General features: G+C 39.4%; 1 protein-coding gene across 1 annotated transcript; it reads right to left on the bottom strand.

Moving 5' to 3' along the window:
* Window positions 1-2,881: 2,881 nt before the first annotated feature.
* Window positions 2,882-17,611, bottom strand: LOC125726495 (paired mesoderm homeobox protein 2-like). Its single transcript, XM_049002865.1, has 4 exons — window positions 17,232-17,611; window positions 5,425-5,609; window positions 5,043-5,221; window positions 2,882-4,607 (listed from the first exon to the last, which is right to left on the bottom strand). Exons 1-4 carry the CDS (start codon window positions 17,464-17,466, stop codon window positions 4,472-4,474), a joined length of 735 nt encoding a protein of 244 aa, XP_048858822.1. The 5' UTR covers window positions 17,467-17,611; the 3' UTR covers window positions 2,882-4,471.
* Window positions 17,612-17,881: the final 270 nt, after the last annotated feature.

The following is a 17,881-nucleotide window of genomic DNA, read 5'->3' as shown; positions in this document are numbered from 1 at the left end:
GTTTGATAGTATTCAACAATGCTCTCACAAAACATGGCACCTGAAGCTGCTTTCTGTAAGACACCCTTGGAGGGTAATGATGTCATGTCAAATAACCTATTTTAAGGTTTTAATTATGTTAACAATACATAAGTTGATATGTAAGTTAAGGTTATACTGCACACATATCTACACTTCCCTCTAAGACACACTACTGAGATTGTAAATGCCGTTTTATTTTAAAAATGCACTTTATGAAATTGCCTGGTTCTAACGGTAAATCAGCTTTAATGAGAATTTACAGGATATCTTAAAATAACTGAAAAAAGAAAAATACATCTTAACAATAGCATGTTTATGAAGTATTTGTTGGTAAATACAGAGCACGATCTATCAATTTGAGGAGCTTTTAGTGTATAATTTAGAGCAAATTAATCTCAGTGTTACTTGTAGGGATGAAAAAGATTGCTGTACATAAAGAACTTTCACAAGTGACCCAGAAAAACTCTGCATTGCCACCTAGTGGAGAAGATTCCCAAAAATCAAATTTGTAGTAGCTCCTATTGCAACAACTCTCATGTATGGTGATAAGGACAATTTGTTTGGCCGAATTAACTTATATGTTTGTAATATCTTTACTGGAATGGTTAGCATTGTATTATTTGTAGATGGATGTTATGCTTTTAATAAACATAGAAATGACTGTGACAGTAAGGTGTTTTTTGCTTGTCTGCATCAGATTCTTCTTTCCTATCACTGTCTATTTTCCGTTTCCACATCTGACTGGATAACTGGGTGTCAACTTTAGTGATGCTGTCACCATCATGTCATCCATGTACCATGTGTCATAAATGTTTACTTGAACAACGTTGTAAAATCAATTACCCATAAAGTAATAAAGGAATCCAGGGCATAGCTCAGTGTCCCAAAGCCGATGTTTTCTATTACAGTGGATTCATAATGTAAAACTCCCTCAATTTCCACAATTTTCAGGTAGTGGAAGTCACAAAGACGTCAGTGAAATGTACAGCTTAAATTATTTTCCAGTAAAATTCATGGCAGATGAATAAAAATAAAATCTTAATTATATATACCACTTACTAAATGCTTGAGTAAAAGCAGACAATGTCTTATGTTAACATAAGAACATAAGAAATTTACAAATGAGAGGAGGCTATTCGGCCCATCAAGCTCATTTGGGGAGAACTTAACTAATAGCTCAGAGTTGTTAAAATCTAATCTAGCTCTGATTTAAAGGAACCCAGGGTTTTAGCTTGCACTACTTGAACAGGAAGACTATTCCATACTCTAAATACACGCTGTGTACAGAAGTGTCTTCTCAAAGTCAGTTTAATGTTCTCCCGCTAATTTCCACCTATGGCTACGGGTTTTAGTATTTAAACTAATATTGAAGTAGCCATTTAGCTGAACAGCATCCAGACCTGTTAGAATCTTATATACCTGGATCATGTACCCCCTTAGTCTCCTTTGCTCGAGGCTGAACAGATTCAACTCAGCTAACCTCTCCTCATACAGTAAGACATTCCTCTGAGACCAGGAATCATTCTCGTAGCCCTAGGTTGACCTTGTTTGTACCTGATGTCCTGAATCATTTGGAGAGTGGGGACCTTGTGTATTTTTAGATGCAAATGATCTTAACATGGGAAAGACAAATTTCTTACCTCTGTGTTGCAGTACCATCATGTTTTATTTATGACAATCCGAGGATCTCGCTATGACGCCTCCGTACCTTTGAAACAGCCACACGTTGCTCTTACTGGACGTGAGTAGAGGGCACCTGCTGGTTTCTCCTACTTGGCTTTAGTTTGTACCTTTTGCCTGGGACTGTGTCACCCTTACACAGCTCAGTGGGAAAAAGTGACTTGTAATTTGTTGCTTTATGTTTTCCATCTGAGGAAATCACATGTATGCACTATTTTATTATTTATTTTACATGAGGGTTCAGTATATGCAGGAAGCACAGAATATATTTATGTAAGTGGATGGCACGTGCCTTGATGTACGCTATTTGTTCATTCAGTGGGTATATTATATTCCAAGATAGTTAAGTTATGCCATTATGAAATTCTTTTAAAAATAGTTTTGCAAACTAAAAATCTGATAATAAAACAATAACTTCACTCACAGTTCACACAATATCTGTGCACTGTCAACAACACTGCTACACTGAGCTCCGTTCTCAAGAATAGGCATGGCTGGTAGAATGTCCCTTTGTGGTTACGGGGGGGATGCTGACAGACTGACCACTGTGATCATAATTTTGTAAATATATCTTTAGCTTTTCCTTTCCTTACACAGGGTTTTCCCAGTCCGTTGTTTGGAGACCGATGAGTGATAGTTGCTTGAGATTTACCAGTGCCTAGATTGCAGTTACATAATGGAGCATTTTCAATTTATTCCTCACATGTGAATATGTATGTAGTCTAACTTCGGAGGTCGTCTCAGGACACTTGTGAATCTTGTTGCCACGGTGAGGGTTTTTGCATGTAGTGTAAGAACATAGTGTTCTGCTATTGTTTTAGTGCAGACAGGACAGACCAGAGTAATTTCCATTAAAACTTAGTTGCCTTCCCTCCAAATCTTACACGCACAGATTCTGATCCCTGTGGAAAACTGTTAGTGGGGGGGGGGGGGGGGGGGAGGGTGGGGGGAGAAGGCAAACTGAGATGATTACTTGTGAGGCCATATTGTGTAAGGACCATCTGGGAAGCAGTTCTGTTGTAAATGAATACTGCACTAGCTCCATGGTACATGAGGTATAAGCTGAACTGCAGTAAGATCTCTGGGTGTTTTGCTACTTTTGGCTGCTGTGATTTTGGTGAGCAGAATGTGAAATAAGGCATGAGATGACGATGAGGTAATTTCTCTAGTTGTCGGCAACTTTCTCAAGATCCCATTCCATGCTTAATATTTTATTTTCGCATTAGAGTACGCGCTGGACTTCATTTCCACCAGCCGGAGACCTGTTTTCAGTGGCGAAGGCAAACTAAGTTGTGTATGCATATCAGCCCCATAATCTACAGTAAAATGACATGGAGCTCTATGACCTTGGCCTTTGATGGTGCTGGGAAACCTCTCACAGTGTCCTGGAATCTTTGGGGATTTGCTAATCAGTCCTTCAGTTGGTGGCAAAGAGACCAGGGGCAGGGGTAATATGTGTCAGATGTCTGCCCCAATACTTGTAGAGAAGGGAAAGTGACCTTCACGCTGCCCCTTCCCAACACCCCCGGCTGCCTCGCTTCATTTACATTTATAGAAATCAGAGACTCCATGCTGGCAAGCTTGACCTGGAAAAGATGAATTTCCCAGAAGTGGCTGGGAGGGGAGGCAGCTGTCGTCTGGGTAACTTCCCGGCTCCCTTCAAAGTCCCTTCTTCAGAGGCATCACATGCCCCTTCAGATGTTTCCGTATGCCCCCTTTCCTTAGCTAAGTAACCCTCCAGAACCACATCACACTCACAAAGTCACCCCAGTTTCCTAATTGAAATGACCAGAGTTGGGTAATTCAGGTCCAGAGAGTAAAAGTCTAGACTGCGATTTTGTTTCAACCTACCCTGTGACTGTGACTCTATATGCTCAACTGGTTGGTTGAAACAAAATCTTGCTCTGGACTTTTACTCTCTGGACCTGAATTACCCAACTCTGGAAATGACTGACACACTTTGGCATCAGTAAATCCACACAATGTATGAATTGAATATTAGTCCTGTGACCCTTACAGTATGTGGAGGTGCAACTCAAAAAGCAGATTCAATCTGGCACATAGAAATTCTGATGTAGAACAAAGTGATGACCAGATCACAAGTCATATAAACCATGAACTGAATTTTTAAGCAGACTGACCCAGTCTGTAAACCAGCCCCACATCTCTTGCCCTAGGAAGAAAAAAAAGCTTGTTGCTTCAGGAGTATTTTGGAAATTGTTCCTGAAGTATGAAATCAATCACTCCCCCATGGAGCTGCACCATACACAATGTTTCCTTTGTTTCTGTCTGGACCAACCTGCTTCCAATTGTAGAGACATGCACTGGGTCCAAGAGCGTTTCGACACTTGTCACCATTGGGTTCCTATGATTTGATTGGTGTGTCTTTTCAAGAGGACTTCACTCGACGGCAATTCCAGCTGTGTACTTTATACATTTAAGAAGAATGCGAGACATCTTTAAAGAGTGCTAAAATAAACAAACCTTTGACAGCGTATCTAATAGACAGTAGTTTCCATATAAAATGAGAAAGGAGTTAAAGATTTCAGTCACATGTTGAACTTCGCTCTTCTCGTCCTTCCAAGGTGTGAGCACCCTGGAAGCCGCCTGTATGCTACAGAGAGGCTTGTTTTAGCTACAGATGGAGCCAAACAAGCTAGAGGCGTTGTTCAGAATCTCTTCGATATGTAGCATATGTGCTAATCTCCTGCTTTTCTTGATTAGCCTGCCCCTGGATTGGGTGCACAAGGACAGGCTATGGATGTCGTAATCAGTTCGCGGTGGGAACCTGGCTCTGATGCAGGCTGTACTCCTTAGCCTTCAGCCGTAGGCTGGCGATGCTGCTCGCCATGTCGACTCCTTGTCTGACCGTGGGCGAGTTTGAGGAGCTACATGTGGGGGCCGAGCTGAAGGAGAAAAACACGGGAGTCTTGGGATCTGACAAAGCGGGTCATTTATTCCCTAACCAGCATTTACTTATATAAATTCCTTCTTCTGTTCCCACAAACTACAAAGAATATTTAGCTGTCACCCGAAGGAGAAAGAGGCTATGACACAGTTGTTTACTTTGGGTAAAATTAAAAAGGCACAGTCTCTTATTGTCACTTTAAGATTAATAAACTTGTCTGGGTGGACTCAATTAACTTGTAAACAGGCATCCAGATTAATGTAATTTGGAGAATATGAATCGTTATATATCTGTTTTCTGCCACATGACAAACTATGAATTTTTGTTTTCCACTTTTAGTTCCAATGCTTTCTCCACAGACCTACCGCCACTTGTTAGATCTTTTCAGGAGTTCCATGCTGTTCAGCTACAGCAAACTAGGAATGCCTGTTACCTGTGGGGTGTGGCGGATGGCCAGGACATGTAGTCTGACCCAAGGGGGGCAGGCCGTGGAGCTACTGGCTGCTCAATGACCATGTCCTGGTTGTAGGACTTCAGCAGGCTGCTGGAGCGGCTGGCCAGCACAGCCCTCTCGTTCCGTCGGAATTTCGCACGTCTGTTTTGGAACCACACCTACGGAGCACAAGCAAGGGATTGTGACCAGGGGAAAATCCCCTCTTATTTACTATTTACTGATGCCCTCTGACAACCAATATCCAAGATGTAGAATTCGCCCTACTGTGGATCACTTTGTACTGGGTTTGATGGGGACGTTTACGCCATGGCTTTGGATCGTTATATGTTTGACTAAAACCCCTTGCATAGGAGTCTCGCACCTGGACTCGTGCTTCGCTCAGGTTGACCCGCCGGGCAAGATCTTCCCGCACGAAGGCGTCGGGGTAGTGCGTGCGCTCGAAGACTCGCTCCAGCGCCTGCAGCTGGCCGCTGTTGAAGGTGGTCCGACTGCGCCTCTGCTTTCTCTTCCTCTTTGCTTGGTTTGGTCCAGACCTGTGACCATCAGCTGGACAGGGGAGAAGGTGAGGCTCAGAAGACGTTCAGCTGAAACCTTCAAGGTCCACGTGAACGTGATCTTCTGTATTTGAGTGTCACTCCAGTATTTTCATTTAGAAAGTCGAGTGATATCACGCATATCAGAGACCACAGTAACAGTGGCTCCAAGTCAGTCATAAGTAAATTTGCAACACAAAGATGTATTCCAGGTTTATAGAAAGCACATGTTTTGATGTTACATTAATATGTCATGCATCTACTACAATAACAACACTACTAAGAAACTGTGGGCGTATTGTTTCATGTTTACCTCAATAAATCCATCCATCCATCCATCCATCCATCCAAAGCAGTTACAGCATAAATAATTAAACATTAAAATAAATACATGTTGAATATCTATGTGTCTTCTGTATCTTTGAATGAGGCCTCAGAGAAGACACCCAGAAAATCTATTCTTATTATTTTATATAAAAGATTTCTTTTTCCACACCATCCATGAACATGCACTCCTGTTAAAACTCTTGGCATTTTGCAACAGAGGCTGTAGTACTTTAAAAATCAGCTAAACATGTGTGCAGCATTCACCCAGCATATAATGACACAATTACAATTAATATTCTTTTCATATTGACTGGAGCCATAAAAAGGTTAAAGTCAGCCACCATTAAGAAAGCAACTCGAGTTGTTTGCTAGTTTCCCTCATGTGGGCTGCATATGCATCATATTCTGGCTTCCAGGGAAGCTTGTGTGCTTGCTTTTGACAACCAAGGTGGAGAACCATCTAAAGTATGCTAGCTCTCGCCAAAACCCATTTGCACTTGTACGCTCCGAGTGGACTGTGAAGTCATGTCAGATGGGCGGTCAGAGGCCCATGGCTCGGTACTCCTCTGAATTACTTCATGCCCTTGGCACGGTGCCCAGATCATACTGGTGAAATGCATGAAAGCAGACCTAATTACTCTTGGCATCTATCTGAAAGCTTTATGATGTGTGACTTTTGGATGTGTCTTGGCTATTGAAAAAATTACTCAAGCATCAAAATATTTGTCCCGAGGTTGGCAGGGCAATGGAAGGAGCCAGGGAGGAATTGGTCAGGGGAACTTGGGCATGGGTGGATATAAAACAACTAGGTTAGCTGTCTACAGTGACCAGAAATGTTCATTTTCATCCATTCATGTGACAATCAATATTCAAAATGGACATATTATCATAAAAATCTGTGACTGTAGTAACTATTAAGAGTGTGGGATATGTCTGGTGCTTATGAAACACTCTGATAATTCTGAAGGAAGCAAAACAGGTTTTGACCAGTCCTAAAAGTCTGAGAGCCTCGGATGACTTAATCACACAAGATTTCCATTCCGGGAAATCCATCCATCCGTCCACCCATCCTGGTCAGAGTTGTGGGACATTCCAGAAATTTTTTAATTAAATTAACCTGACTTAAAATCATGTTTCATTATCAAAATGAGATAGCATTCTTAAAATAGGAATACTACTATGTAAATTATTTAGTAGAATTTATACTTATAATGTGTCTCATCTGTACTGATTCGCATATTGGAAAATAAAGGATGACCTTTGAACAACTTACATGAAATACATTATACTGGAAAAACACAACTTTGATAGTGTACCTCACATGAGATTTATTAAATATATATTTTTAATCATAGAGAGTCCACTGTACTGTTACATTGTCCAGTTGTCTGAAAATCCACCACACAGTATGTCAAGTTTGACATTTGCATCCTGTGGCATGTGATTTTTCAAGTGCAGTGGTAACAAATTAAACTGAAGACTCTAGGCTCTATAGCAGGGATACTCAATTATTTTTCCCCAAGGTCCAAATTTCATCAACCACACAAAGCCAAAGGGGGCAGGAGGGGGGTGTTTGGTCGTGTGGTCCACCATTTGAGTACTCCTGCTTTATGATGAGTTCAAGGTTTCCTCACACAAACGCCTATTAAAGTCTTTTCTGTTCTCTTCGCCTTCCACGGAGAAACCCAGCGAAAGTCTTTCACCTTACAAATACTTTTCAGGTCTCTTCTGAATATCCATTTAGTACAGAGAGAATATTCTGTTCCCTGGTTTCCTCTGCATTTTGAATGTCATTAACAAACAGCTGGGAAGCAGCTCAAACCTAACCACCAGATAGATTCTCTGTTGACGTCCCATTGTGATGGGAATCATTGCAGAATTCCTATTTTACCACAAGCTTTCACGATGCAGGTCTGGCCAGCCTCAAATAGTCATATGAGATGGCCCAGATTTTCCAAAGTTTGTCACTTCCATCCATATTGCTTCTCCACTGAGCAGTGAGGGGTCATTTATAGCTGTCATTAGTACAGATACAGTTATTTTTAAAAAAGGCATTAATATACACCGACCATGTGGAAACAAACTATTACTTTTCCTATTAAATGCTGTTATTGTATCTCACTGCTTAACTCTTGTGGGTTCAAATATCTATTCCATGTTGGACTTGTGGACTTGCTGACACAATGATTTCTGTAAAAATCTAAGTTGTGCCTTGTTAACAGTGGCAGTTGGACTCTCAGAGAAGTCTGATGAATTTCATTAGCGCTGTACTTAATGTCAGTGTATGGAAAACCTTCCAACACCTCCACTAGATTGTTGGCACGTGGTCTACAGAGTGGAACGACGTCGACTGTGGAAATGACAGGGAGTGTACCGCACATGGGCCGATGTCAACAGACATTGTCAATCACCCTTTCACCCAAGTGTGGTTAATTAAAGAGCTCAACTGGGAAGAAAACCAGCACCCCTCCTGATCTATGAGGCCTGGAATTACCCTCACTTCTAAGTGGAATATTCTATGCAGGGCAGATGCTCGCAAACAAATGATTTCATTTGCAGCATGAAACAACATCCATCCATCCATCATCTATACCCACTTATGTAGGGTATGGGTCATATGTAGGGTCATGGGGGTCTGGAGCCTATTCCAGAATTTATGGGTGAGATATAGGGCATTTGATTAAAAAATGGAAAATAAAACAACAAGAAAGCAATTTAAGTGTATCTACAAAGGATCTCAAGCTCAGCAAAAGTTACCACTGTATTTTCTATAAATGGGACAACAGCTAACTGAGACCAAACATTCTTTCCATTCTAGAATGTATAGGCTGAATTTACAAATCATCTATTAATGACACCATAAAGTCAACACCGGGCAAACAAACATACAAACAAACACATAAATAAAACTCAGAAGTTAAAATTAATTTATTTTCCATGATTGTTTATCCCGTACTGGGTCTGGGTGAGCCTGGAGGTACAGGGAACGAGGCAGGGGAGGACACCCTATGTGGGTCGCTGGTCCAGCACAGCTGGGGGCGCACAAGGGATTTAGAGATACCAGCTCACTGGAATGACTTGGCAAGGCTGTGGGAGAAAGTACGAGCATCTAGGGGAAGCTCACAGGGACACAAAGCCTGGGTAGGTGCTAAACTTACAAAGTCGAAGCTGGGAGTCTACCCAGAATGAAGAGTATCTCTAGCAATTAGGAGGTGCTATGTGAATACAGACTGAAGAATATGTTATATTAATAAATAACAATTTCTTCCAGAGATTATAAATAAAAATGGCATAATTTAGCCATTTATTTCCCAGATAAAGTACGTGGGAAAAGTGGATCTGTGAAAACAGAGCGGTTGTGTTTTATTTAGTGTTTCGTCTGTTCCCTCCGTCTCCCTCGAATGAACATACAGTAACAATAAAGAAAAGTAAACTGTAACCTGAAGTGGGAGCAGAATGACAGGTTCATCTTAAGCATTTCACCCGGATTTGGGAGAGTGCTTAGAGCTTAAGACTTAATCTGGTCTTTGTCTGATATGTATGTGATCATGGTGCAAACTGCGTCATATGTGCACATATAATTGGGGGTTGCGTGAAAATCAAAAGGCCCGGCACCATCTGTCAATAAAAATGTTCATTCATTCTCCTTTGCCTCACTATAGTCACATAAAAACGTTCATCTGCATCTGTGAGCCCTATCTTCAGCACCATGCCACAATCCATCCGTCTTCCAAAGCTTAACTAGTACATGGGTGTGTAGGGGCAGGTCTGGAGTTTTCCCCAGGTGGCACAGAGCACAAGGCAGGGGTCCGGCCAGGAAAGGATGCGAAACCATCGCATGGCACCCTCGTACACAATCACACCATTAGGGGAACACCTTTACACCTCTCTGCACGCAGGGCCGATCGAAGCAAAAGTGGAGCGCTGGGCAATCTTCACCGCTGGCATCGCAGAAGGCACGAACAGTCTAAGGGGCATGAGCAAGACAGGTTTCATTTTGTCTGAGATGGTGCACACCATGTGCAACTGAAATTGTTTGGCTGTGTTGGCTTTGGCACCCTAGGCTGGGTCGAGCGATCCTGACTCCATGAAACTTCCATGAAACACACTGCTGCCTTTATAAATCATTTGGCAGGTTGTTGTTAAAATTTCATGTGCAGGAGGACCCCAGGCATTTTTTTTTCAGCCACAGGTACAAAATATTCCTCTTGGTCATTTTCAGACAAAATTTTATGTAATATTTGAGGAGAAAATATCGCACAAGCAGTTGGCAACTTCATACACTCCCCAGTGAACATTCTTCTCATGTAAATCTTTGTGGTGTGCTGAGATCTGAAACTGATCATCACAAACTGCAATGGGATAGATGAGTCAATCTACTTTATTATAAATATTAAAAGGATTTTATGGGTGTTTACCATCAAGTTTTTTTTTTGGTCAGTAATGCATGGTAATACATTTGTTGGACATAAGATCAAAAAAGAAGAATGTGGACTCTTAAGCATATAAAAGTTTTCTCTCCAAACACTTAGAGGAACAGAAACGTCTTTTGTTCATCTCAGATGGTGGCATGTTAAGTAAACCAAGGGAAAGTTTTGTGTTCATTTGCTTTGCTTCATCGCGCGTGCTTTGATGCCGAATGAACCTAATACCATTGCTGTGGGCTATTCGTTCGCAACTTTCGCTTTTACCAAAGGACTGCTTTAAATAGTTAGTCAACATTGAAAAGGCACAAATACTACATAGGTAATTAATTAATCTTAGTTTTTAAACAAGAAATATATGTAATAGGAAATGTTTGATTTTTCCTGATTTTACCACCCTATACGTATATAAGCACCTTCATATTTATAAGTTTCTTTAACCTCTGATGGTCTTACCCAAATAAGTATAAGTCTTGGTTATACAATTGTAATTAGGATAAGCAGCGTCGTTCATTAAATAAATTCACTAACAGTGAGCTCGTAAATAGACCTAAAGTGTACACTAATGCTATGCCAATTTGTTGTTAATATACATGTAATTAGGCCTGCGGGCTGTCACAAGTCAGATGTTTGTTCAACGAAGCCGGTCACGGTGCAGACAGGAGTTTCCTTGCGTGTGAGAGCAGTGGGACTTCTCACTCCAGCACTGACTGGACGGCGCCTCCGCACATCTGGTTCTGTGTGAGATTCTGGCGCCTGCCTCGGTCACAGCCTGCGCTCCATGCAGCGGTGCGCACAGCACGACAGTTTAAGGGGAGAGGTGCGCGCTGAGCATACATGAAATAACAAGAAAGCAGCTATCGTAACCGTGTGAGTGCTTCATGTCCGCTTAATATACGTAGATGCTGAGAGGTCTACTGCTGTGCGCAATTAAAAACTGTGCAAGAACAGCAGAAATACCGACTCACGTGTGCGTTCTGTTATTGTTATTATTATTATTATTATTATTATTGAGGAGTGCTTATTTGCAGGGTTACCTCTAATGCACAGGGCAGGATACCCTTCTGGGTGTTTTTTTCTGCAATAGGTGCACACTGAAGTATTTTGAAGCATATCTTATCCCAATGCTTCGCGTACTCTCACGTGCAGCCAGCGTTAATGTGCGTCGCAGACAGGTGGACGGATTTACTTCACCATCTATGGAGAAATTGTCGACAAGCTACTTTGCAAGAATTTGCTAATTATCGGTTTCAGTTTAACCATCAAGTCGATATGCTAAAATAGATGAAAAAAAAAATTATTGAATTTATGTGCGATAAAGGGAAAGTTAATCATCTGACAGATTCTGGCCTCAGCATTTTGATTTGTCGCTCTTGTAATTATCAAGCATACTGGGCTTTACATGGTATGTAAATGCTGCCAGGTGTGTTCAGAAAATTGAACACGTCGTCATGAGGTTTAAATGCATTTAGAATTAGTTTTAAATTTTTATAAAAACACATATAGATATACAAATATACAAGTTAAATGTATAATTACATACGTCTTTCTACAAAAAAATAATAATCAAGCAATGCAGTTAAACCGATGTAGGCCTAATGATAAAACTATAGACATTTATTCCACTCATCTTCTTAACTAATTTCATATTTAATACATGGTCGTCAGAACTATTCTTATTTTAATTAGGTAATACATAAGAAGTTTCACAATTAATCTCGCAGGTTGAATGTTGACACTCGGTATGTTGCATGTTGATTTGATTCAGGAAGTTTACGATTCAGCGAATCAATGACGAAATGAACTCATTTGTCAAATAGTCGAGGACTGCATTAGTTTGCAGTTATACCCAAGTATAAAATTTTATATTGGGAAAAGCCATTGACCGCAGCTAAGAAACAAAATGTGTTTTTTTTTCTGGGATAAATTGTAAGAGTCTGTTTCCAATTGTAGTTGGCTGGTCATAGTGTGTTGTCATAAAATATCCAGTTAAATCTATAGCCATAGGAATTTAATAATGGGAATAAGAGAATTGGTTCAAATGTTTTTTCTCTGTAAAATAATGGGTTTAAAAATCATTTTCTATATATGGTATAAGCTACTCAACACCTCAGTGGATATAATGGGGTTACTGATATAAATGGCTTTATGATTTTTTAAAAATAATAAGCTTGACATAGATGAATTCTTTTTATTGTTTTCTTAATAGTGAAAGAAAACTGAGATTTGACTTGGCTGACTGACCGATTACATTAAAATGTTGAAAAAGAAGTGTGTATGTGTGTGTATGTGTATGAGTGTGTGAGTGTGTGTGAGTGAGTGAGTGAGTGAGAGAGACAGAGAGAGAGAGAGAGAGAGAGAGAGAGAGACTTGCATGGCTCCCGTGTTGACAGCAGTCCCTCTAGGACAGTATTTCTCGACTGGTGGATTGCAAGATTATTTTCAGTGGGTTGCGTAGTACGTGGTTTAAAGAAAGAAATTATCCTGACGTTAAACCAGTTGAGAACCCCTAAAATTGTATATTTACTAGGTGATGAAACAGTAAGGAAAGCAATATGTAGGAAAAAGCATGGACCTACTCATTTCTGTGATTGTCAATCAAGAACATCTTTAAGAATTTGCACCATTATATATTGTGCAGATAGTTTTTCATGTCACACAAATAAAACTTCAGCAGTAACTTCACAACTTGAAAACTATGATTTGTTAATTTTGCATCAGGACTATTCAAATTTTATTACATTTTAAAGACAATATAATAATTGTAAAATTCATGTGGCTATTCTCCTGTAGTATGCTATTTTCCAAGATTTGAATTTCACCTGTGATGCGCGCATCCATCCATCCATCCTGAGTTCCCATTTCCCCAGTCCCACTGAAACTTAATTAATAAGTCTCCTAATGAAAGACAGATCTGGAATGTTTAATGGTCTTTGTCACTGGGTGTGAAACGCATAAGATACATTAATGAGGCCTCGGTACTGAGGAATCTGGCATGTTGTCATTTAATTCTGCACTTTCCTGTTTCACATTATAAATTTTTTAAAACAAGAATTACACGCATGGCTATAGCACTCTATGGGACTAATAAGGAAATGGATAGCTTTCACTTTCGGTTTATAAAATTTCCCTGATGGTCAAAAGTAAAAGATTTAATCCCAAGTGGGAATTAAAACATAAACTGTCTACTCTAATGGCCAGACACAAAAGTCACTTAAGCTTGTATAGCTACTGAAGGATTGTAAAATGTGGATGAAGATCGTGGTCACCAAGAAGTACAGCAGAATACAGGAGAGGCTGTCAGTAAACAAATTAATTGGCAGCATTGCTGAATGCATTAACTACTTAGCTATAGTCATGAGTGCATTTGATGTATCATTTTTTTACTGCAAGAGTGCACAGTTTTTTTTCAGCAGTCCTCATTTTAATAAAATTCTTGATTAATCACATGCTTGGCCAGCATCCAGGAACTACTGGGAAAAGTATTTGATAAGGATTTATTATATGCAGCACAAAACTCGAGATGGTAACCTTTCACCCTAAACTAATGCAGCTTTCTGCACTCCTGCTGAATTACTGCAGGGTCGACACGGACGAGGAAATGCTGGCTTTCAGCTCTCATTGGGGATAATCAAGCTTCTCCACTGAGGGTTACATTTTTGATGTTAGTGAAGGCATGACCTTTAAGGAACAGGGTACAAGTACGGAAAAAGCTGTAACAACAGGCAGTTGTGTTTTTCAGCTCAGTTTCCCTATCATGTACTATTCACAACTAATATTTAATGGAAAAACGTCAGGGTTTGTTCTGGGTTTAATTAACATTGGTTGTAACCCTGCAAGGGCTGTGTTTGAAGAAGGAATTGGAAATGATGCAAGTGAAATTGATACAGTTTGAAATGCTTGAATGATTTACTAAGGCATGCTCAATAGTTTGTCTTGGTTTATAAAGTGTTGCAAGGGTTTGGCATGTGAAATTGCATTATGAGGTTTAAGTTTCAAATTTGTGCCATTTAAGCATTGCCCTCTTCCTTATGTAAAGGTTATCCCTAGATGGGTTTTTAACTGCAACTATTCTCATTTGGTTGTTGGTTAAATTGATGGAATGTTACTGTTACACTGAATAAGAAGACTTGCATTGAATATAAAGGAATATAAGTTAGGATAGAGATACATGAATATATTTATGAATATAAGGCATGCAGTCAGATTGATTTTATTTAACGCATTTTTATAATGTAATATTGTAATGTCCAATTAAATGTAACAGCAGCATGGGCTCATAATGCATTTTAACAACCATTTAATAGTTTGCGCAATAAAATATTTATGTTTATGTCTGTTTTCTTTATAAAGTATAAAGTTTTCAACAGACTCTCCAGCCATTCATTCTTTCTGCTCCTCTCCCTTCCTCTTTGTCTCTTTAATGTTTTTTATTTTATATTTTATGACCTTGTGGTGTTTTCTTCCCACAACACAAGCTGCAAAGTACAGTTCTGCAACTGCAATATGGTGCATAAGCTAATTTTTTGCATTATGCCTACTGATCCTCCAACCGCTTTTACAGGTCAGCGTCGCTGGGGGCCTGGAGCCTGTCTCAGGCCGGGGTACATCCAGGGTGGCACGTTAGTCCAACACAGGGCACAACATGCAATTATACGCTACAGGCAATTCATAAATGGCAGTTAGCGTAAATGTTTGTCTTTGGGCTATGCAAGGAAGATGCAATATCCAGAGGAAATGCGTGTGACACAGGGAAAACATTTTTATTAATGCTAGAGATGTATCTAAAAACAGTAGGTGAGTAAATTTGAATCCTCTTTGATAAATACTGTATACATGACACACTAAGCATGCAGTATAATATATATAAAAAGATTTTTGGCATTCCAAAGGTTTTCTAGTCAGGAATTTTAAATCAGGAAGTTTTACGGATCATAACAGCTTTGACAACATGGCTTTACTAAATTACCAGATACATTTATTATGATATTACAAATGAATTTTTTGGCTTTTAGAAACAAATTAGTAAGGATTTCAGATATAAAAGTTGTGTCTATAGCGTTCTTATTTTTTGTCTTTAAAGTCTGACATAAATATGTTTCATGTGCTGTTTGCTTTGTGGTTAAGTGGCACCATATTAACTTAAGCAACAGCCCATGTTGAAGGGTATTTGGAAACTCTAAACCAGCCATGAATGAAAATGTGAACACTTAGAAAAGAGTAACATGTTTTAAACATGTGTAGAATTCACATTGTTTGGGGTTAATCAGCTAATAAATCTAAATAGGAGTAAATTGAATGTAATTATAGTAAGAAGTAAATGTATATTATGGAAGTTTGCATACAAAATTTAACTAAATAGTCTATAGCAAATCCGAAAAGGTATGCATAGGCTATACATAATTTTAACCATAATATATATGTCTTCCAACCTAAGACACTGCGGTCTGTTCTAGGTGAGTTTTGTCAGAATAAATAGGAAGGAAACGGGCTATAAACCTATAAACGGGCCTGTGTGTCGATGTTATATTTTAAGAAGTAGGTCAGTTTACAAAAGTGAACCTACACCAGACACGGCCAACTGGTACTCAGCACCGTCGTTTTTACCCACACACCTTTAAGAGTAAAATATCTACTTAATAAATGCATGCCTTCTAACCATCAGCAAATGAAAATTGCGCGAAACAATTTAGTGGTGGATATTTGTAATCGGAAGCCTCAACTTCTTAACATACAACGTAAAAAGAGGAAAAAAAATACGGGATGATATTCGACGAAAAAAAAAATCCCACGATTATTCCCACTTGGGAAAGACATTTTTTTTTGCAAGATAATCATAGACAAAGTGGGACAGAGTTGGTTTTCTTAGTCTAAATGTATACTCAGAAAACTGCTATCACTGAAGCCTTGGAACTGAAATAATGGTTATTGTAATAAATAATAGAAACGTGTAGAAAATAATGCATAAGTGTTGTGCAAAAATAATAGGCCGACATGTCAAATGCCATTAAATACTAAATCGATAAAAAATCATGCCAATAAACATATATTAACACATCCGTCTGTTCATTTTGTTTTCCATTTGTATTCTGTAGTTATTGTGTTCATCGTAATATTAAAAAGTAATATTTTTACAACAGGCTTTCTTGAAAATATAACATTTGACATTTACGTGACATGACAGTAGTTGTACAGCATGCTATTACAACTCAAATGAAAGGAAAATGCCCAAAACATTTAAAACAAGCTTTGAACTAAACAGACTGCACGGCGTGCGCCTCCTAACGATATGCGAAGGAGCTGAGTTTTATTTAACTTATAATATTCCAATCATTGTGTAATACCTTGATATGGGCCTAACCCTATAAATCCACTTTCTCAGTAGGCCACAGGGTTGAGGTGAATGCTTATAGAAATTATAACTGTATCAAATATTACTAATACCCCATTATTATATACGCATTTAATGACAAACTAAAATCAAAATATACTCATATTTAGCATTTGCGTTTTATTGTTTCGACAAGTTATCACTTCTATTGATTTTCCAAAATCGATTAGGTTAGTTGTCAGTGACATACTTGTTCTCTAAAATGCCGCGCTGTAGAGCATTAAAACATTCTGGCAGTTCTGAAAACAAATAGCCTAATAATATTAGCTAAACATTACGCGAATGGGACATTTCATATTCACATATAATCAGAAATTATTTTTTGTACATTTCAATGTAAAGAGATTGAAAAGAATCTGCGACTGAAGCAGCAGTGAACTAACGTCGTCTCTGATGTTCTTGTTTAACACACCGAAACCTCTTATATAAACTAAATAAGCAGTGAATGTACTGGCAACTAAGCCCGAGTTCATGCTGAACGAGACTCACTTACTGTCTTGAGGAGCTGCTTCGCTTCCGCTGCTCGCGCCGGACTGTTCCTGAATCCCCTTCCCTACCCTCTTCATCCCTCCAGCTGGATCCTTCATGCAGCTCATCACCGACACCTCCTCCAGGTCCAGAAGATGGGTCACGCTGAAATTTTTCCTGTTTTGACTGCCGTCTATAGAGTCCATCCTGCTGACGAGTTCTGGCGGTAGGTTCTTTTCCACCAAGTAACCACCGTCCATCAGTTAGGGTCTACAAAGCAAATTTTTAATGTAGCATTTCCCGTAAGCTTCCCTTATGTATCAACAACTATGGGAATAGATGTGAGATGCATGCAAACATTACGAAAATAAATTCCTTTCTTCTTTCCAAAGGTTCCCGCTTGGCTTCTTGTTGGAAAAAAAGAAACCATTTCCACACCCCCGTAAGTTAAACGGCTATCCCCTCCCCTACAAGATGTCAAAAGCTCTTTTCTTTTGCCTCAACTTTGTGTCTCCAGCGTCACTGTCAGCAAAGGAAAATGAGGAAGTCCATCTGAGACCGGGATGTGTGACTCAGCTGTAATTCCAAAGCGGTACTGTAGATATTTTAAATACAATTATTTGACTCGCATAAATACAGAAACCGTAGACTTATACCGGGCTTTAATATGCTTTT

Source organism: Brienomyrus brachyistius, chromosome 2 (assembly GCF_023856365.1).
Source record: "Brienomyrus brachyistius isolate T26 chromosome 2, BBRACH_0.4, whole genome shotgun sequence".
Lineage (NCBI taxonomy): Eukaryota > Metazoa > Chordata > Actinopteri > Osteoglossiformes > Mormyridae > Brienomyrus > Brienomyrus brachyistius.
The sequence above is the reverse complement of the archived record's forward strand: the minus strand, read 5'-3'. Positions and strand labels throughout refer to the sequence as shown.

What these genes read in the sequence shown, in the direction of transcription:
- LOC125726495 (XM_049002865.1), bottom strand. Translation starts at nt 17,466, where the DNA reads ATGGACGGTGGTTACTTGGTGGAAAAGAACCTACCGCCAGAACTCGTC. An exon ending in CGAAGCAGCTCCTCAAGACA is followed by an intron (nt 5,610 to 17,231) that starts GTAAGTGAGTCT and finishes TCCCCTGTCCAG; the next exon opens with CTGATGGTCACAGGTCTGGA. An exon ending in TGAGCGAAGCACGAGTCCAG is followed by an intron (nt 5,222 to 5,424) that starts GTGCGAGACTCC and finishes TGTGCTCCGTAG; the next exon opens with GTGTGGTTCCAAAACAGACG.